Source organism: Euwallacea similis, chromosome 30 (assembly GCF_039881205.1).
Source record: "Euwallacea similis isolate ESF13 chromosome 30, ESF131.1, whole genome shotgun sequence".
Classification (NCBI taxonomy): domain Eukaryota; kingdom Metazoa; phylum Arthropoda; class Insecta; order Coleoptera; family Curculionidae; genus Euwallacea; species Euwallacea similis.
The window spans coordinates 1,110,229-1,131,764 of NC_089638.1; the positions used below are offsets into that span (position 1 = coordinate 1,110,229).

The 21,536-nt window shown below is 34.7% G+C and overlaps 4 protein-coding genes across 4 annotated transcripts in view; 2 read left to right on the top strand and 2 right to left on the bottom strand.

The window, feature by feature from the left end:
* The window catches only part of LOC136417846 (monocyte to macrophage differentiation factor 2), a 199,091-nt gene that overhangs the window by 170,757 nt on the left and 6,798 nt on the right, over positions 1-21,536 (top strand). The window lies entirely within an intron of this gene.
* LOC136417842 (lactosylceramide 4-alpha-galactosyltransferase-like) overlaps positions 1-21,536 on the bottom strand; it is a 95,075-nt gene that overhangs the window by 24,359 nt on the left and 49,180 nt on the right. The window lies entirely within an intron of this gene.
* Positions 2,961-14,170, top strand: LOC136417831 (monocarboxylate transporter 14-like). The gene is made up of 9 exons (XM_066403659.1): positions 2,961-3,083; positions 3,144-3,218; positions 7,416-8,521; positions 10,290-10,542; positions 10,604-10,819; positions 11,204-11,479; positions 12,586-12,807; positions 12,860-13,145; positions 13,198-14,170. The coding sequence occupies exons 3-9, from the start codon at positions 7,722-7,724 to the stop codon at positions 13,467-13,469; spliced, it is 2,325 nt and encodes a 774-aa protein (XP_066259756.1). The 5' UTR covers positions 2,961-3,083; positions 3,144-3,218; positions 7,416-7,721; the 3' UTR covers positions 13,470-14,170.
* On the bottom strand, positions 14,639-21,433 carry LOC136417801 (monocarboxylate transporter 14-like). The gene is made up of 7 exons (XM_066403611.1): positions 20,533-21,433; positions 16,623-16,779; positions 15,737-15,938; positions 15,442-15,686; positions 15,156-15,377; positions 14,828-15,107; positions 14,639-14,775 (listed from the first exon to the last, which is right to left on the bottom strand). The coding sequence occupies exons 1-7, from the start codon at positions 21,276-21,278 to the stop codon at positions 14,642-14,644; spliced, it is 1,986 nt and encodes a 661-aa protein (XP_066259708.1). The 5' UTR covers positions 21,279-21,433; the 3' UTR covers positions 14,639-14,641.

Sequence of the window (21,536 nt, forward strand, 5' to 3'; positions counted from 1 at the left end):
ATTTCCGGACATCCTATATAATAATATTCTTCAAATAGTAGATGCGCCGTTTCTAATCTCAAACAATTAAAGCAAAGCAACTTCCCACAATAATTTTAGATAATGATTTATTATTTTATTATGAATTTTAGTATTTTTGCATGTGTTTACTGATAACACAAATTTATATCTTAGTGGAAATTTCCTTCGGTGCAAACTTCTGTTTATTGAAATAAATAATGCCAAATAATTTGTTTCTATTTGTTTAGTTTATACAGGATGTTTCAAAATAAATCAGCTGCTAACTGGAAGTGCCTATGACTGAAATAAGAAATAAAGTTCCTACAAATACGGATCACTTTTCGCTTCCTGTCTGAAATACAGGATGAGAATTTTTTTTTTTAATTTTTTTTCTAATAAATTCGTTCTTGTATTAAAAATTTTTTTGAAGATTGGGTAGCGTAAAATATGTATAGAAACACATCCTTTAAGGGGAATAAAATATTTTCAATTTCACCAGTGGTGTCCTCATTGATGTGGCCCTGAAAGTTTGACTGAAAAATATGATACTTCCTAGGCTTAAAAAAAAGTAAAAATAATTTTCTAAATGCTTCATATTTCCGTGGAAAAAAGGTTTCTTGAATATTTTTAATAACGTTAACCGTTTTCAGGGAAAAAACACAATCTGCAACTAAGAAATTGCATAATTCATTTGTTTAATACAATAAAAAATACACTAGAAATTTTTCAAACAGTGCGCGATAAAATACGAAAAATGGTCGAGGCATGCCTTCTTGAAGGTGAAGGGCATTTTCCATATCTAATTTAATTGGTCTTTTTGTAAGTAATTTAATCTGATAATTTTAATATTCATTAACAAATAATGTTTTTTTTATCAAAACGGTTAACATTATGAAAAATATTCAAGAGAATTCTTTCACTGAAATATGAAGCATATAATTTTAATTTTTTTAAACCAGTGGCGTATCATGTTTTTTCTTTGAAATGATCAGGGTCAGATTAATGGGGACTCTACTGGTGAAATTTGAAACGTTGTTTTTCCTTTAAAAGATTAACTTCTGCATCTATTTTACGCTCTTCAATTTTTATTAAAATATTTAATGCCGGAACGGACTTCTAAAAAAAAACATTATCACCCTGTATTTCAGACAGGCAGCGAAAACGGACCTACATATTTTCATATGAACGTTTTTTCTTATTTCGGAGAGAAGAATCAAAAATAAACAATTTGCAGAAATATTTTGAAACACTCTGTATATTGTACTCGAAGCCAGTGAAGCGTAACATCGTTATTACATTTAGGTGGCCCAAGAGGAAGAGGTCATGCACAATGGTTGGGAGTACCGAAAAACTGTAAAAATCTAAAACTGTTTCATTTTTACAATAATTACATGGTAATTATAGGTCACAGGCACAAAGTTACTGAAAATGTACATATTATAATGTAACTATTTGAAATCAATATTTGCCAGTACTGCACTGGCAATTTGTAATGTGTCTGTGTATATTTGACCCTCCGGCCATCACAAGGCCGTCGAACACTTAGCTAAACCGGTAAAATGTCGGCAAAACATTAATGGGACAACATGTAAATAGATGCAAAGGTTCATTGCGCGTTAGCGGGCACTGAGTAAAAAGGTACTGAAAACAGACACATAGTAAGACTTCATGGGAAGTCAGCGTACAAAAAATAAATAAAAATGATGATTTTTGTTTAAGAAATATGTGGTTAATAGATCGGTTCATTTTTTTGTAACATTCCTGTTTGGGGAGTAGGTTATTGCTGATTTTTATAATTAATCTTCCCACGAATGGTCTGCTTTTCCCAAAAATAGAACAAAATGTTTACCTCCAAAAACGAAATCTAAAAAGACTTAAGACGATTACAATACACCAGTTTAACCTAAATTTCCCCCATGCTAAATGTTCGTATATTATAAGGACATATACTGCAAAAAAGCACAAAAATTACAACAATTACAAGCTGTAAATATTTCAACACTATCTCTCTAAAAATTCCACACTATATAAAGCTTTCTATCTAAATCAAATCCCCCAAATAAAATAAAATTTGTGATACATCGTAAATTACATTAGAAATTGTTGTAAAACCATCGCTGATTTTCACAACGCACAAAACAAGACCTTCACCATAGAATGGAAAATTCCATTGAAGTGGTAAAAACCAGTGGCGCGCAACTGCAGCCCGGAGGTAGTTCGTACAGAAAGTTCGAAAACCGCTGAGTTTCTGACGTCACGAGTTACGTCACGTATGGGGCACACGATCATATACAGTGGGCAAAATATACAAATATGTTAAAAACGAGAAAAAGTAGTTTTTTGGACAGCAAGGGAGAAAAATGTAATTTCTCAAATTACACCCGTTAGAAATTTGAAACTCAATGCGAAACAGAAAGCATCAACATTCTTGGAACTGAAAGACGCTTTCTTCCAAAGGTGGTGCATCTAATTTTCTCTACGACCAATGTTCTGATATAAAATCAAAATGAAACAGATATTGTATATATTTATTATGACTAGGCAGAAAAATAATTTTGTTCGCCAGGTAGAAAAATATTTTTGCTTCCTAGGGAGTAAATTTTCTTTCTTTTTAAAAATTTAAAAAATTACTGTTACATTTATTGTAGGTAGGGAGCAAAAGTGCTGTTGTTTTTCCCTAAATAAAAGAGAAAACTTCTATTTTCTATAAAAGGTCGTAAAAAATTTTTTCGACCACTGGCTTTGGTACGAATTGCGTGAAACTGTCACTTTATTTCCGCAGTAGGATTGTAAAAAGTAGGTAGGTATGGTTTTGAAAATGTAAATATTTAGTTGAGTTCTCGAACACCTTCACATGCAGTGTTCTATATTTCCTAATTCGTCCGGCAACTTTAGGTTTCTCCCTCACTGTGCATAGATGAATTCACAAGGACGAAACTTTCAGGCATTGCTGGTTAATATTTTATTTTCAGCCAGTGACAAGTTCAGCTGGTTTCAGCCAAATTTTCTATCTTTAACTGATTACCGCGATATTTTGGGCCCAGGTCTCCTGACAAAAACAAACAGTGGTGCACCGATAATTTGTATATTACACTCTTACCGAGGTAGAATAGAAAGTTTTTATTTCGTTCCTGATTTTGCAGCTTTCATGCGAGGGGTGTTTTCGTTTCCGCCACTCCTATAGACGGGTGATCGATAAAATTTCGTTGACTCTTTAGGTAAGTTGTTGAATTTGTTATATATAAATGATATGTTTTCACTTCTCTGAATACCTGGTAGTGGATATGCAGTTTCACTTTCTGCAGGCAGCCTAAGGGCACTTACAAGAAAAATAAAGAAAGTAACTATAGAAACATTGTTTTCTTAATATTTGGATTTTGCGAGCTTTTTAACCAAACCTTAAACAAAAAATGAATTCCAATAACATAACGAATGTTAAATATACTACCTAAATAACTTATGTTCTATGTATCTGCAGAACAATAAATAGGTCATAGCATTTAATATGTTATCGAATCTGTATAGTGCGATTCACATTGACAAGTGCACTCGAGCAATTGGGCCAAATGAAGTAAAAAGTGATTAATAAGCTGTTTATTCCCAGATTCAAATTGTAAATAAATTAGCTAACAGAAAAAATTAATATTAAAACTAAAAAATGTATAATATATTTATAATTTCCCATTTACGGGTTGCACTAAATATTATGGTCCTAATCGACTTTTGGTTTTGGCGAACGTGTTTATTTAAAATTAGTAACATTTTGGTAAACACAATGCTACTAATATTTCTAATATACTTATTCAGATTAGGCCCATAAATTAAAAAATATCTAGATTTTTTTCATAGTTTTGAAATCATTTTATCTAATAACTTGGATTTTATTCAATTTGAGATTTCAATTGTATTAAAATCCAAGTTGAAACTAATTAAAAAAATTGCGAAGGCAGTTAAATATCAACTAAATTATCAATTTTTTTTAGATGTCCAATGTGCTGTTTACAACTGTACCATCTTTGGTTCAATTTTTGTCCTAAAAAAATTTCTCGCTCTTTTAAAAAATATCTAACTAATAACACATAGTCTGACTCATTTAAAAATGAAGCATACAACTGGATTATATGGCAAAAACTAAATCAAAATCTATTTTCACTTTCTCGATATCTTGTTGGATAAATGAAATGCAGCTGAGGTCGCAAAATGCAGAGTTTTTTTTAAACACTCTGTATCTAGCAATCCACATTGGCGACGAATTTTTTAGAACATGATCGGTAGTTCTTTTTTAAAGCCGGTAATTTTAAATTTTAATTCCAGTACCTATAACTGAATATTGCTGGTTAAAAATCATGTCATCCTGAAAACTAGTAGTGATCTCTACGTTTGCCCTACTGAATGGTGCAAATGGGGGTAGTTGGATATAGCGTAACCTTGATGAATAAAATTCTAAAAATACATGTATTACACTTATGAGAAGTCTAATTTTGCAATTTTATCACCCTTTTCTCTTATAACTTCCCTGTACCGACATCTAAATATTTTTATTTTTATGTATACATGCGTCTTTCCAACTATACGCTTCTACGCCATTTAACATACGACATTCAAACTACGACCATGCTGGTTCTTTTGAGTGGCTAAAAAAAATCATCATTACGTATTGATCTTTCAATCAGCCAACTATAATAACTTTGCAAGAATATTAGTTTAATGCTAAAATAGCCAAACTATCAAGAAAAGCGCTATAATCGAGTTTCCACGGAACGATACAAGCAACTATAGTATAATAGAGTATACATGGATAATAGCACTCAATGCTGTTATTTGCATTGACCTTTGATGTGAATAGACTAGAAATGGCAAATAAGAATTTCAACAATTGAGAAAATTTCAATCCTAACAACTCTAACCACATGGAATTAGATCTATCGTTAATCCGACCTATGATTGGGTTAACAATCAAACCACGATCACGCATTATCGTTTCACTTCTATTAAAATCCGCTCAAAAAAAGTTCAGCAATATACAGAGTGTCTAATTTCCATAAATTTCGACTTCTAGTATTTCCTAAAGAAACAATTTTTGATAATATTAATAATTCTTTTATGGAGTCCACGGTTAAAACATGTAGTGTTGTCGGTTGGATCACTCTCTTACGGAAAAACCAGCATAAACAGTAGTTTTTGAAATACTCTATTTTATGAAACAACACTAGAGAACTAAAACAAACAATAATAAGCAAATGAAAAAATTTGTCAAATTGAATCCTTGAGTTGCAAGTGAAGTCGCACTGGGGAGTAAAGTTGAATGCTTATCTTGTAAGTGAAGTTCTACTGAGGAGCAAAGTTGAAAGCTTGGGTTGCAAGTGAAGTCGCTTTGGGGAGTGAAGTTGCATGCTTGTGTTGCAAATGATTGTCAAGGGGGGATTGTCAAGAAGTAGGTGGGATTGAATTTGAACATTTAATTTAAATGTTGCTTGTTGTTTTATTTTGTATTAAATCGGTCCTTTTCAGGACCACAGAAATCAAAAGTTTCAGTTGTTTATATGTTCAATCGTAAATTTCTTGAAACCTGTTGCGTTTAGATATATGATATGATATATGAAACATAGTTAAAATTTTGCGTAGAATTCAAAACTAAAATTAAAAAATAGGTGTTTCCATTGAAAAAAACAAAGTTAGTGGTCGTACCTGATTTTTGGACTACCTTGTATACATTAATTTACCATTAAAAAAAACCGCAAGAAAAAATAAAAATCAACGTGTTCGAGAACTTTGGCCGCGTATGTTAGGCATCTTAGTTATATGAACTGTTCCATCCAAAATTTCGGTACTATATGTGGGATTCTTAGGTCGAATAGATCTAACCCTTGGGCACATATACTATAAAGACTTTTCCATGTTTGCGATAAAGTCGAGGCACAATCGGAAGTCGTTGAGTTGTAAATAGTGATAGTGCTCTGATGCTGTTAATTAGGTTAGCTCTTAATTTAAGATGAAAGAATTGTAAAGGGGCTGATGTTGCCCCTATAGGACGCCTATGTATGTCGCAACCTGATTAGAGGTATTTTCGTCAATTAAGAGGGTTTCGCAATCATTATCTTCATACAATTCTGCTATTTTATGATTAACGTCTAGCCACCCTTTGTCGGTACTTGTGGGAAAGGATAGCCGCCCTTTGTCGGCGTGGATGAGACGCGCGGCCGCGCTTTGTCGGCATCTCTGGAAATGTACCGACAAAACGTTATTAGTACCATGGTAACGACTCAGGTGGTGTCATAAGTCGGCAATTGCCTTCTAGCCAGGGTACGACACTGTTTTAATTACCCTTAGTTTAGTATTTAAGAACGCCCCGAATCTAGAGGGTCCTCTTTCTTTTCGAGTGGCTCACCAGAACTGTTATCCGCAAGCAGAATCCGTTAATATCAATAAACCCTATTATTCAAAAACCCTAGACAATTATATAAAAAACCTACATATACATATAATTAAGTACGATAAAAGGCAAATGAAATTCGCATAATAATTGTATGCCGAATTTGAAATCCTTACCTTTATAGAAGGGTGAAAATGTTCTAATAATTCAGTTAAAATGAATTGCTGTTTCTTTTCGAAGTGAAATTTGTTAATTCATTGATAATAATTAGCTACGTAACTATGTGTTAAAACAAGAGAGTCACGTGTTCATTTTTTTCACTGTTTGCACAGAAGGTGCGTGAACTCCTATTCAATAATAATCATAGATTTATTGACGCCCTGCTGATATAAATAAATTTTTTTGGCACCAACATAGGCCGGTTATTTCTGCCGACCCAGACGTCTACAGATATTGATATGACGTGTGGTCAAAACAGACCACCGCCATTTGGCAAGCAAACACTCAGTACTCAAAATAACCTCTGTTTGTTTGTTTTTATTGGCAGTAGCATTATTTTGGCATCCTCGCTTTTGCGTCAATAGGGCACGGGCATTGCAAAGATTCGCATGCGATTTGGATATGACAGTCTTTCCGCATTGTTTTGACATAAAATCAGTTTGCCATGCCAACTCTCAAATATCGTGTCATTATATGCCCATTGATAGTGAATTCTGAAGGTGATGATGAGCAGGAAATTCACAAGCCCGCAAGCTGGCCCGACCTGACTTTAGAAAATTTTGGCATCACTCAGATTAATTAAAAAACTTTTTGCTTTTTTCACTTCGTGATCTTTTAACTATAAGCCAGATCAATAAGCGTTGAAATTTTCGTCACTTGTGAGGGAACGTAGAAGGACCTGATCGAGGTAACTTTAATCCCGTGGGAGTTATGCTTGAGCGTTGACCTATGGCGATTTTCTATCATCATCATAAATAATAATAGTTATATTTGTGCTGCAAAAACACAAAATGTAGTAACGCTTCCTCTTTCCTGTTTTCAGATTTTGGAAACAATGTCTCATTCCTGCATCCTCCTCTGCTTCGCTTGAAACGTCTTTGAACCTCAACCGGAGGATAGGTTTCCCACCACCATCGTCCGATCTTCCGGTAATTGATGAGAGGTCACGGGATCAAACGCATTTTGTCCTCCATACCAAACACCCAACTCGGCCGAGATCCCAGGATCAACCTCCAAGGCTGGTCCAAGCGTTGGATGAGCATTAGTTCATTCCGTTTTGCGTGTTTCATCGTCCCAGTCAACTGAATTTCCTACTTAAAAAGAGTTTTAGTTTGCGCTTTTTTTCATCATGATGGAGTCCCATCAAGAAAACAAGAAGAATTTAGCCCCGATAGTGTCCTTATCTGCAGTAGCCCCCTCGTTAGAGTCTACCCCTGCTAAAACCCCTAACAGCTGTGTTGTGGCCCTCAATAACAACAATGAGAAAGTTCGGTTCAAGTCACACTCGGTATCATCTTCCTCCTCCTCTTCCTCCTCTAGTTCTGAAGATAACGAAGATAAGCCTAATATCCCAGATGGAGGTTGGGGTTGGGTGGTGGTACTAGCCTCTTTGATACTCTCAATGGTAGCAGATGGAATAAGTTTCTCTTTCGGCTTACTCTATGTAGAGTTCCTAAAAGAATTTGAAGCCTCTAGAAGTTCAACTTCCTGGATTGGCAGCCTATTTATGGCAGTACCTCTGCTCACTGGTCCCATTATGAGTGCATTCGTGGATAAATTCGGCTGCAGGTCCATGACCATCGTTGGTGGCATTATTTCGGCCGTAGGCTTCATTATAAGCTCCAAATGCAACTCCATTGGCCTCATGTACCTTACTTTTGGTACCTTGGCAGGCTTGGGATTGGGATTAATCTATGTAACAGCGGTAGTCTCCATTGCTTTTTGGTTCGATAAAAAGAGGACTTTGGCAGTAGGCATAGGGGCTTCAGGCACCGGAGTCGGCACCTTCATTTTCTCACCCATGACCGATTATTTGCTTTATGAATATGGATGGAGGGGTACCACGTTAATTCTGTCGGGCTGCTTTTTGAACATGTGCGTTTGTGGGGCTTTAATGAGGGATCCCGACTGGATTATTAACCAAAGCAGGTAAGTTTTTATTTTTTATAGAAGTTATGAAAGATAAAGTGTGGCACGTAATTGAATTATGTATTATTGCACTGCAATTTAAGTGGGATTACTGATGATGATGATGATAATTGGTAGATTCCTGGAAATTGGTGATAAAAACTGTCACGAAATTGTTCAAACACGCATCCACTATAAACGTTATATCCTGTTTAACGATCGAGTATTAATGGTTTTAATAGTTTTATTTTACCAATTTGAAACTTTATTTTATGACATTTTTTTAATTTAAGATTTCAGGATTGGAAACACCCCAGTAAAGATTTAAAGTTTAGATGTTGAGAATACGAAAAAATTGTTAAAAAATTTCCCATAAAAAATAAAAACGTCATCGAAGATTTCAGTGCGTCCCCCTATATGCCATTCTACCGTAAAATAAAATGTAGTATTCGCTTAACTATACAGAGTGTTTCAAACCCTATGTGTTATCATTACAATCTCTTAAACAGCAAGAGTTACAAGAGCGGTTAAACTAGGAAAATATGCCAAATTTAATACTTTTTCAAAAACTGAAAACAATGTTTCCGAATGATTTTTAGTTTCCAAAGTATTATGGAAAAACTAAAATATGGCCAAATATAATTTTATATTAAGGTAATATCTGTGAACAATTTTATTACAAATTAGAAAATAAGATTTGTAAGTAGATGGAAGTATTAAAATAACTATTGATATCTCTTCAGATTGTATTTTTCCGCTTTTAATAATTTTATTTTTTCAAATTTGGAAATATTCTAAATTAAAAGTCTATTATTACTAAGTTATTATAGATTACATATGGCTTTACTGATCATCTATTTGCCTACATAATATTTTTGAACAACATAATAATAGCATTTTTTATTTAAAGCTCTAAGATCGGTCTGGCTTATTGAAAAAAAACGAAGATACCTTTTTTTAAACTAATGCGTCAGAAAATGCTATCATGTGATACATCATCGTAAATGTGTTATTTATGACTTAAAAATCTGGTAAAATATACAGGTCCGTTTTTAAAAAACTCAAGTTGTCACTATCTCAAAAACTAAGCAATTTTTAAAATTTAGAAATTTACTTATTTATAAACATAAGAAAAATAAAATTTTTGTATCAAACATTTTACTGAAAAACTTTTAGTTTTCGATTTATTTAGAAAATTATATTTGATCAAATTTTAGTTTTTTCATAAAAGTTTAGAAACTAAAATCATTTGGCAATATTGTTTCCAGCTCTTGGGAGGGTATTAAATTTGGCACATTTTTTCTAATTTAACCGACCCTGTACCCCTTACCGTTTAAAAGATAACACATCGGATTTGGAACCTCATCTATATACAGTATTAACACATTACCCACCACGAAACCCAAACCATGGGTTTCACTTTTTCTGTCAAATCGGCTACGAATCCCAAGCGTTGGGTTTCATTTTCAAAGTGTGTTTTTACTGATTTTTGGAATTTTTATAATAAAAGTCAAATATATATGACAGTAATGTAATCAAAAAATCATTTTAAAACAAAATTTCGTTTTGGGCCCCATCCACTAAAAATTCAAATGTACGGTGGGCGGTTAACGTGTTAAATGCCACTTTGTTGTTAAATATTAGACGCACGTGTCCCACAGACAAGCATCATGAGCCTAATCAGAATGAATAGCAATAATTAACATCATTGACTGTAACATTAATTGCGCTCAATTAAGATTATTTCCAAGACTTTGTCAAAAAAAAATGTACTGATCTCTAATTGCAGGAAAAACTCGAAAAATAAACTGAACAAGTCCGAAAAATCCAGCAAAACTAGCTTAATGTCAGTATCGTCTACCAATCCATCTACTGCCATTGATATTGCCGAACTAAAGTCGCTACTTACAAGTGGCAGAAACGCCGAATTTCTCTTGCAAGACTTGGAAACTTCTGTGGATAGCACTGAAGATAAGGAAAAACTCAAGAAGTATTTTTCATCGGCCTTGAATTTACCCACCTTTATTAAACAAAATGAAAAAGTTAGTACATTTTTCTTTAATTTTCTCAGGTTCCACAAAAGATTTTTTTATATTTGTTTAGGTGCCTATCGAAGTTTTAGAGCTTCTGAGTCGAAATAAGAAACTTTACAATGTCATCTTGCATAATTATCCTAGTTTACTAGCAAGCAGAAGCACTTCTTTGGACAATGCTATTGACTCCCTTAAAAACGAATCGACCCATCGAGTACCGGTCACTTTTAGTATGAAACTGAAGCAGGACAATGCATCAACAGCCGATGATAATATAACGCGTCAGGTAAATATCATTTAGGCCCGATTGTATAAGTAAGGCTTAAGATATGCTCTTGAGCTCACGTGAATCTTCCCATAAGAATAATATTGCTGTGCTCCTATGAGACAGTTCAAATGAAAAAAGCTTAAAGTGAGTATAGCTTAACGGCCTAAGTACCTATAAGATTTACCTTAAAAGAGGGAATTTTCATGCAATGATTAAAATTTCGATCATATTATCAGTTGATTAAACAAAAAAATTGGATTTCCTGAATTTTTATGGGATGACACCCTAACAATATAGTTAGATTAACAATGGTCATAATAATTAGAGCGTAAGCCTTACTTGTACAGAGGGGCTTTGCCTTAACGGTACAATTTTTAATAGTAAAAAATTGTGCTCTTACAGGCATCTCTACCAGAAAACCACGAGCCCGAAGCCCATGAGCCCCTCATGGGAAATCAGGCTAAAGGGAAGTTACCACCCAATGCTTCTTTTCCGAGATTCAAACAACAATGGGCCAATCCCAAACATGATAGTTATTTTAAAAACTTAAAAATGCACAGACAATCTTTAGTACATAGAGGGGCTATTTTTAATATGAACAAATACAGGTTCAAGGCTTCAAGTTGTCCTAATATATACAGAGTATCGATGATGTCCTTACCTAAACAAAGGGAGGAGGTAAGTCGGAAGAACTGATAATAAGAGAGGGTAATTGGTGATAATTAATCGGTTTTTTAAATACAAAACTTCACAATTATTGACGGTGAAAATCGTGCAGCGTGAAACTGACTTATGATGGAGGGCCTTCTTTGTAAGCCGCCAAAAATCACTTCGAGTAAAGAGGCTCTGAATCGAAACTACGAGGGGCACAAAACTTCAAGTTACGTCGCTGATGTTTTCGTGAAATCATTAACTTCAGATTCAATTTTGTAAATTTGGAAATTTCTTTTTCCAAAAGATGTTATGTATCAGTGACGTGTGTGAATGTCGAAAATATTTGTGGACAATCGGACAATTGCAGCGGTATGTGTGTGGTAATTTTTTCCTACAAAAGTGCAGTAAAATAAAACGGTCTATCGATGTATTTTACCATACATGTAGGGTGAAAAATTACTATACGGGGAACAAAGTGACATATGCCAAAGCCAAAAATGTTTGTAAGTTGTCAGACAGCCCTGACAATTGACACACGTACGGTAAACTTTTTTATTACTTTTACACCAGTAAATTCCAGATAACATAAAAGGATAACCTATAACCGAAAGTGGGCAATTAGAGACAAGTGTATGTAATAAAGATTCAAACCGTGCATAATAATATTCCGTAACGTTATTGTGTAAAAGATTAGTACAATCATGTCAACCGCTCCATCACACGTTTATTATATGTACATATGTCTTGCTTCTGGATTTTGAAATAAAAAAGACAAAAACGTCATTTCTAAATGCTCATGCTGTTCTTAGTCTCTTACGTGCGCACACGTTGGCAGACACGGCCTCATGTTACCCACAAAATCGATCCTCTAATTTAAGTTTTCCGTTTAAATTGTGGAGTATTGTGTTTTACAATCGATTGTTACTCAAATGGGTTCATAAACTGACGCGACTGCATCAGCGGCTTCGGACGCTTCAGTTTCTTAAGCTGCGGCTGCGGGAAAAGCCAAAGCGACCAGTGCTGTTTTTTTACAAATAGCGTGCTGCGTTGTCTGCCGCGTCTGTTTGAAAAACCCTTAAATGGAAACTTTTTTGGTAGTATATAAGTAAAAGTTTCTCACTTCCTTTTAGAAATGGTACACCGAAATAGTTGATTTGGTGAAGGGCATGTTCGACTATTCTTTATTCTTAGAGCTGCATTTTTTCTTGCTGTCTCTGTCGACCATAATCCTTTTTGTTTGGTTTATAGTGCCTTACTTTTACCTCGCCGAGCTTATGCTTGCCCATCAGTACGAAACCAAATCTGCCTCATTTACTTTATCGAATATCGGTGTTGCTAACACCATTGGAATGGTAACTGACAATAACCATATCACTCTGCAGTATTTCAATTTAAAATTTTCAGGTTTTCTTGGGGTGGGCTGGCGATAGACCTTGGATGGACATAACCAAGACTTACGCAGTTTGCCTTATTTTATGCGGAATATCCATCGCAGGGATAATATTCTTCGTGGAGAATTATATTATGCTTCAAATCAGTGCCGCCTTGTTTGGCATATTTTTGTCCAGTACCTTTTCGTTCACCCCAGGCATACTGGTTGAGCTGGTACCATTGGAACGCTTTACTGTGGCATACGGGTTGCAATTGCTATGCATGGGGATTGGTATACTTTCTGGACCTCCATATGCCGGTACTAATATATGATTATTTCCATCAAATCGCAGCTAATACGATTGTCTTAGGGGTTCTCTATGATATAACTGGCAATTGGAAGCATTCCTTCTACCAAGCGGCTGTGTGGACAGTATTAAGCGGCCTATTCGTGGGTTTGATTCCTTATTCCAAGAACAAGAAAATGATTGGGAAAGGGCCAGTCGAGAAAGAGATCGAAGGTTCGAGGTGTAGAGTCATTCCCATATTGCTGATTCTCTTACTGACTGTAGCGTTCACAGTCATCGTGGCCTATTTAACTGTGGTCAGTTTTCTGTTCTCCGAGTCTGACGTATTGCCTTAAAGATATTAAAATACTTATGGCTAAATGTATAGTTTTATATACTTATAGTTACTGTATACCTTTGATGGAAGATTAGGTAAAAAATGTTTCCTAGATATATGCTGTTCCAACTTAGTAAAAATCTCAGTCTGCCATGCAGATATTTTTTCCTGAATAAATAACATGAATAAGTGTATGTCGAAAGTTTTTATGTGACTCTTTGATCGAAAAGAGATTAATTCAGTCCTCTTTTTCAAGTGTGAGTTGAAGCGAATGAAATGCGAATTTGGGCGATTTACGCACCATTTTCTTTCAATGCGAATTAACATTTTATTATGTATTTCTTAAATGTTCTGCGAAATTCATAGAATTAATTTTGATCCGATGATGTAGACATAGTCTTCACATGTATTAGATTTTATACGTAGTTATATATGTAGTTAGTGACAGTGGGTAAATTTGACAAGTGAGTATATTTAAAAACATCTGCATTCAATGGCAAACCGATATTTTTAATAAGTTAGAATAGCATATAAAGTCTACGCAGTGGGTATTTCCATTATATATTTTTTAATACTAGACTCCGATATGCTACCTTTTGAATTCTTAATGTCTACATATTAAAAAATGCACCTACATGTTACTTGAATAAATGCCATCTTTCCCTATTATTCAACTTGAATAAGGCGTTTATTTGTTTACTCGATCCTTCCGATATAGTCAAGTTCGTGTAAAGGAAGTTGCCCTATTGAGAGAAACAGGGAGAGAAAAATAGCATGAATGTGCATTCATATTGATATCAAAATGGTAATAGATTTTGTCACAACAGCATTTTGGTTAATCTCAAAAAGTTTTTTTACGACTATGATTCAAAAAGTGATCAGAAAATTGGATTGAGTATCGCAAGCCCTCGATTTCCGTATACATTTATTTCCTACAAGTTGTGCCTACAACAATAAGGAAATAAGCTTATTTCCACTGTTTCGTACCGGTATCCTAATTATATGAACCACGACACCCAAGCTGGTTCAAAAGCACCGCTTACTGCTGGTCGCCTTCTTCTATAACTGCCTGCTCTCTTTCCTCACCAATCTTTGGATGTTAAGAATGCATTGACTAACGAAAAAGAATTACTTTTCGATGAGGGAAACACCACATAAATACTACCATCTAGCATTTACTACTTTTATTCCCTACAACCCATCTCCAAAAATCTTCCTATTCTTCGTATATGGGATAAATCCCACCACAAGTCCAGATACAATCACCCATATCCCGGCCTGGTAGAACGACTGCTCGTACGACTGCGTAATATCAAACAGCATACCTATATGCAGGAAATATTTTATGTACATATGTATAATGCTCATCAAAAATACCTGCAAGTGGTGGTCCGGCCAAATTCCCGATCCCTTGGCATAACAAAACCAAACCATAGGCCATTGTGAAGTTCTCTAGAGGCACTAAATCTGCCAATATCGGGGGCGTGAGGGCGTTGACACTTGCAAATGACAATCCAAACATCGCACATGAAAAGAGCAGCATGCTGTAGCACTGGGTGAAGAACATCGTAGCGATGCAGGTTACTCCACAACAAATTAGACTCAATGCGAAGAGTTTGGCTACGTTGAATCTATCTCCAATTATTCCAAACATTATCTGAAAGTCTGCGTCGCGGATTAGAATTAAAATCATCTACCTCAGTACCATTCCCACGATATTCGTGAAACCTATCAGAGAGAGTGCATATGAGGCTTCTTTCTCGTTGTATCCTGATAGAGTCATGTGCACTGGCAGGTAGAAATAGGGCACCACAAACCAAATGCACATGATTATAGTGGAGATGCACAAAAGGAAGAAATGCAATTCATTGAAAAGGGAGAGATTGGTGATATCTTTGAGGACCTCCACATAATCATCATACCATTCCTATAGACATTAATCAGCATTACTAATATTTCATTCGCATTTCGAATCTGATTCAATTAAGCACCTCTTCCTCTTCATCGTCGTCGGGCAGTATAGAATTTTCAAAAAAATCTGGACAGCTCGAAGTGGTTACTTTATATTTGCTATGGAGATTCAACATGGCACCTCTGTATCCTATAGAGTTTTTCCTGAAGCGGAGTTTTTGCAGGTAATGGTGATGACCAAATGAACTTCGTCGAGATCTAGTGGAGTCACTCCGATTCAGTAATGTTCTTCTACTCTCGCCTTGAGGCAAAGTTTCATCACTTGCTAGAAGTTTGCAATTAAGTTTCATCAAGATTAAAAGTCTTTTAAGTCACCTTCTGATTCCGATGTCTCTTTTAGCCTCATACAAAACTTAACTGGAGGTTTGATTTTTTGTTCAAGGTGTTCAAGACTTGTGTTGGAATGTAGTATTGCCTCCGAGGCAGTTTTGAAGGTCAGTGCTTTAGGAAAATTTTCGAGAATAATACTATACAACTTCTTATTTTCGGTGAGTTTTTTCAGTACTTCTAATGGAACCTAAAACATTGTATAATTCATTAACTATTTTGCCCAATATTTTCTTCGCATCTCCTACAGTTCACGAAATATTTAGCTCAGGTTTGTTTAGGTTAGTTAATTGATAGGCGGTTTAAAGATACAATGGAGTAGGATCTATGTGTCAGAATTCGGAAACAGGGTTGGAAGGTTTAAAGAGACTTTATAGCAATAAAAAGTTAATTGAGGATTGAAGTCCTGGTTGGAGTATTTAAAAATAAGCGGGTTATGCTAGAGATGTCGCTGAGGTTTAATAAGAGGCAAAACTGAGGAAGATTCTAAAACGCTAGCAATGTTGAACGTTTTCAAAGAATTTTAAAACTACTATAAATTTAATTTATACATTAGAGTTCAACTCCAGGTGAAAGTGGCCAGATCTAAGTATGCAGATAGACCATTCACCATCATACAGCAAAAAAAGTTATATTTTGAAGATTTTTAAGAAAAAGTGTAGCAAAGCAGTCTTAAAAGAGTTAAATTCATCAACGCAAAACTTTCTTGGAACTTTTTTCATTTTTTTGATTGAGTAATAAATCAAATAGTTTAGATTTTTATGGAAGACGACCTGAAATAATCAGTTTTGTCTTTGCTTCCTTCTTGTATTGCATAAAATCAATGAAATTCAATCCCCTATAAATATTTCAGATTTCCTATATCATAGCTCACCTTTTCATGTTCATGTAAAAACGTTGGAAGTTCAACAGCAGAGCTGCAGTATCTTTTATCTTTCTTTGGTAGAGGTATCGATGTCTCCATATCTTCGATTTCGAATTTGCGCTTGGAGACAAGAGGTTTAGATTTAAGTTTTTCCTGAGCGCAAGCTCTAGAAGATATTTTAGATATAACGGGAAATAGGTAGGGCAAATTAAAATAACTGGGGAATTATTAGGGCTCAAGGTTACACAACATTACTAAAAAGTATTCGTAATATTGATATGAACCAGCGTGTTCCTTTTAATACGACATAGGAGATAAAAAAACTAAGCAAAATCTTTATGCAACATTTTTTTTAAATTTCAAAAACAACTGAAATATGGGCATATGAAAATTTTAATAATTAATAAAACCTTTAATTATTATTCACCCCAGAACTGGCTACAAAAAGTATTTGAAATTAACGTCATTTGTTTCATTTACATGATTTTTCGCTCGCCTTATTCATGACTCTGTACAGGGTGTTCAAATAACGGAGGACGTCGGCTGTATCTGGGAAACTACTCATTATCGGATCTGGAGAAAAAAAATATTATAGCTAAATAGGCCATGAGAAATCGCTGGAAAATATTTTCAAGTTCGTAACCATACCGTTAGGGGGCGTTTTTTACATGACAAATCAATAAAAGACGATTTTTAGTAAAATTTATCTGGAAAATGTATATTTGAAAAATTAAATATCAATTTTTGAGACAATATGTCACAACTTTTGTAGGAAGAGTTTTTTTTAATTTTTTGAAACTGAAGGGTGAGGGAAGCTTCTAAGTCAGCTCAAAAAATTCAGTTTTATCGACATTAGCTAAACATAAAACTACATTGTAATACCTCGTTGGAAAGGTCTTTTTGCAAGCTATGACGTGGCAATTATCTCATTTCATGTTAATGTGACACAAATACCGTTAGGGTGCGCAATTTGAAAAATATGGTAATTTTTCAAGTTATTTCAGAAAACTTAAATGGAAGGGTATATCTTTTGTTGCACCATTCGAAAGAGCGTTGAATTCTGCTTAATATAGTCAAAACCCGATGCAAATATCTTTATGTGGTAGTAAATTATTGCAGTTTGAAAAAAGGGTTTTCTTACGCATGAAACAAACCAGCTTCGCTTATGAATCAAGTAGGCTATTATTTAAATACGGTTTAATTTAATCTTAATAACTTCAAAAAATAACTAAGATTAAAAGAAGAACATTAAAATAAAAAAATAATTAATTATTTTTAAAATGCTCAAATTGTTTCCCATTATTTTTAATGCACAATCGAAGTCGCTTCTTTGTAGAAAAAATTGCAGTTTGGATTTCTCCTAAGGTGATTGATGTTACGGCATTTCGGATCCTATTTCTCATGTCTTCTTTTGTAGTTGGTCTTCTTTGAAAAACTAAGTCTTTTAACCTACCCCATAAATAAAAGTCCAAACACGTAAGATCTGGCGATCTCGCCGGCCATGGAAATAAACTTCCCCTGCCTATCCACTTCCCGGGAAATGTAACATTCAGAAATTCTCTCACATTAAGAGCAAAATGCGCTGGGCAACCATCGTGCTGAAAATATATTTCCCGTCGTGTCTGAAGATCAATTTCTTCCAATAGCACTGGTAACTCATTACGTAAAAACTGCAAATAACCAGTGCCTTTCAATGTTTCTTCGAAAAAATTGGGTCCGATAATCATTTCATTAACTATCCCACACCATACATTAATACTCCAATGTCCTTGATTATGCACTTCTTGCATCCAATGTGGATTAGTTGGCGACTAATAGTACATATTGTGGAGATTCACACCACCATTGCTTCTAAATATTGCTTCATCTGTCCACAAAATCTTTAAAAGAAAATTTTGATTCTCTTGGGTCATTTTAATTAACCAATGACAAAAATCCAAGCGTCTGTCAAAGTCTTCTTCTGAAAGAGCTTGATGTAAAACTACATGATATGGATGTAATCTAAAAGAAATTATAATTCAAAAACACCTTGTAACTATGGCAAAATAAAAAAATTAACACAAACCTGTGATCTTTTAGAATATTATACTATATTGATCCAGTAGAAATCCCCATGTCTCGGGATATGGTCCTAATGCTAATATGGCTATTAAGTTCTATGCATGCCAGCACATTTATTGTGTTTTTCTCATTGCGACCTTTTCCTTGGCGTCGGTGCTTTTGGGATTTAACACCATGATATCGCAAACGAAATGCTAAATTCTTAAATGCCTTAGATTTGTAACTTCTTCTTTCTGGATATTTTACCGCATATATCCTTGCCGCTACTGTTGAATTTTGTAAACATTTAAAATAAACTGCAAGCATATTGAAAGCTTCCTCGCTCGAAATTGGCATTTTTTTATCATGATCAAAAACGTTTACCAAAATCAATATCAATATAATAATCTTATGGATAAAAATGGTGTTTATTGAAATGCCTATTCATTTGTTTTAAATTTCTGACGTAGCGATCATAGATACGCTCGCGGCCTACTTGATTCATAAGCGAAGCTGGTTTGTTTCATGCGTAAGAAAACCCTTTTTTCAAACTGCAATAATTTACTACCACATAAAGATATTTGCATCGGGTTTTGACTATATTAAGCAGAATTCAACGCTCTTTCGAATGGTGCAACAAAAGATATACCCTTCCATTTAAGTTTTCTGAAATAACTTGAAAAATTACCATATTTTTCAAATTGCGCACCCTAACGGTATTTGTGTCACATTAACATGAAATGAGATAATTGCCACGTCATAGCTTGCAAAAAGACCTTTCCAACGAGGTATTACAATGTAGTTTTATGTTTAGCTAATGTCGATAAAACTGAATTTTTTGAGCTGACTTAGAAGCTTCCCTCACCCTTCAGTTTCAAAAAATTTAAAAAAATTCTTCCTACAAAAGTTGTGACATATTGTCTCAAAAATTGATATTTAATTTTTCAAATATACATTTTCCAGATAAATTTTACTAAAAATCGTCTTTTATTGATTTGTCATGTAAAAAACGCCCCCTAACGGTATGGTTACGAACTTGAAAATATTTTCCAGCGATTTCTCATGGCCTATTTAGCTATAATATTTTTTTTCTCCAGATCCGATAATGAGTAGTTTCCCAGATACAGCCGACGTCCTCTGTTATTTGAACACTCTGTACATGCTATTAGAACACACCTTTTTCCTCGAATCATTTCTGCGGTGTTTTCTATCCGTTCACACAACTCTACAACTTATTTAATTTCAGCCATAAATACGAAACTTTTTATATAACACCACAGATAAAAGTCATATAGATTTAGGTATGCTGATTTCGCGGACCATCTTATTAATCCATTGCAACGTATTCCCTTGTTGGAAAGTTGGTTATTTAAAAAGTTTCGTACTTTTTTACTTTTTTACAGACACATATATTTCAGTCGTTTTTGACATTTTGAAAAAATGTTACACAAAGATTTTGATTAATTTTTTGAGGTCTATGTTAAAGAGAAACTCCTTCCTAAGATTTGTCCTGTAAAATATTAAAAAGGAAACGCAAATGGTGCTATTGTTTCGATTTTGCAGGAAAAAGAGGTGCTTTCGTAAGATGAAATAAAAATGTCTGCTCGGTATTAAAAAAAATACTGGGTTGATATTAATATTTTTACCACGAAATATCTACTTGGGATAACAATAAACCCATGTTCCAGATAATATAAAACTTTTTTTTATTTCACTGACCGTTTTCAAAATATTTTCGAATTAAAGCTTTGACTAATTTTACATTTCCCTTAAAATTTCATAACCCAAGCATAGTGCACGTAATTTTGAAACACCTTGCATAACAACCTTGGCCATCAGCACACACTGAAATAATAACCTAATTTGACTGTTATCTCACCTCTGCTCCTTTTTTATCCAATCAGGATCCCTCATCAGTAACCCACTAACACACATATTAGCGCATAGCCCCGCCATTATCAGCATAGACTGCCTCCAACCATACTCTCCAACCAAGTATGTTATCAGTGGAGAGTAAATGACGGTACCAAACCCAGTTCCACTAGCTGCTATACTCAGCGCCAAAGTTCTATGCTTTTCAAACCAAAATGCTATGGATACCACAGCAGTAACGAAACACAAGCAAAACCCGATACCCCCAATGAATCCAAAAGTGATATACATCACCCAAATGTTCCTAACGTAAGCGCTCATCACAAATCCCGTGGTGCATATCAGACTGCCTACCACCGTCATGTATTTGCACCCATATCTGTCCACCAAAGCACTACCAAATGGACCCGCTAATAGTGGAACAGAAAGGAATAAACTGCCGATAAACGAGGTAGCCGAGTTAGTAGTTTCGAATTCTTCCAGAAACTTTATGTTGAGGATTCCGAAGGTACTGCCCACTCCATCAGAGACCAAGTTAATAAAAAGACTGCTGAATACGACTAACCAGCCCCAGCCCCCATCTGGGATTTTAGGTTTGGTTTCCTCTACGAAGAGGCTTATTCTGGACGAGAGTAACGTCTCTTTGGTAGGTACTGAGAGGTGATAGGCCCTTCTTATGGATTCTCTGCTTCCATTAATGGTATCTTTGGTATGGTTCTCTGAGGAAAGAAGTTTTACCGGCTCTTCGTTCATTTTCAGAAAGGTGCACTTGGGATCAATATTTCAACCCATTATTTTACCGCTGTTAAATTTTTGCGTCGAACCACTACTATTACTAATTAGATACGTATTGAATAAATAGGTTACCAGCGTTTTCTTCACCATCGGAATATGATTTACTGCAGATAGAAGTAATAAATTCTCTGATAAGATAACCGATGGTTAATGAATATTTTGGCGGTTATTTTAACTTTAATCCATTATGGATTAATGGTCTGCATATTTACTCTC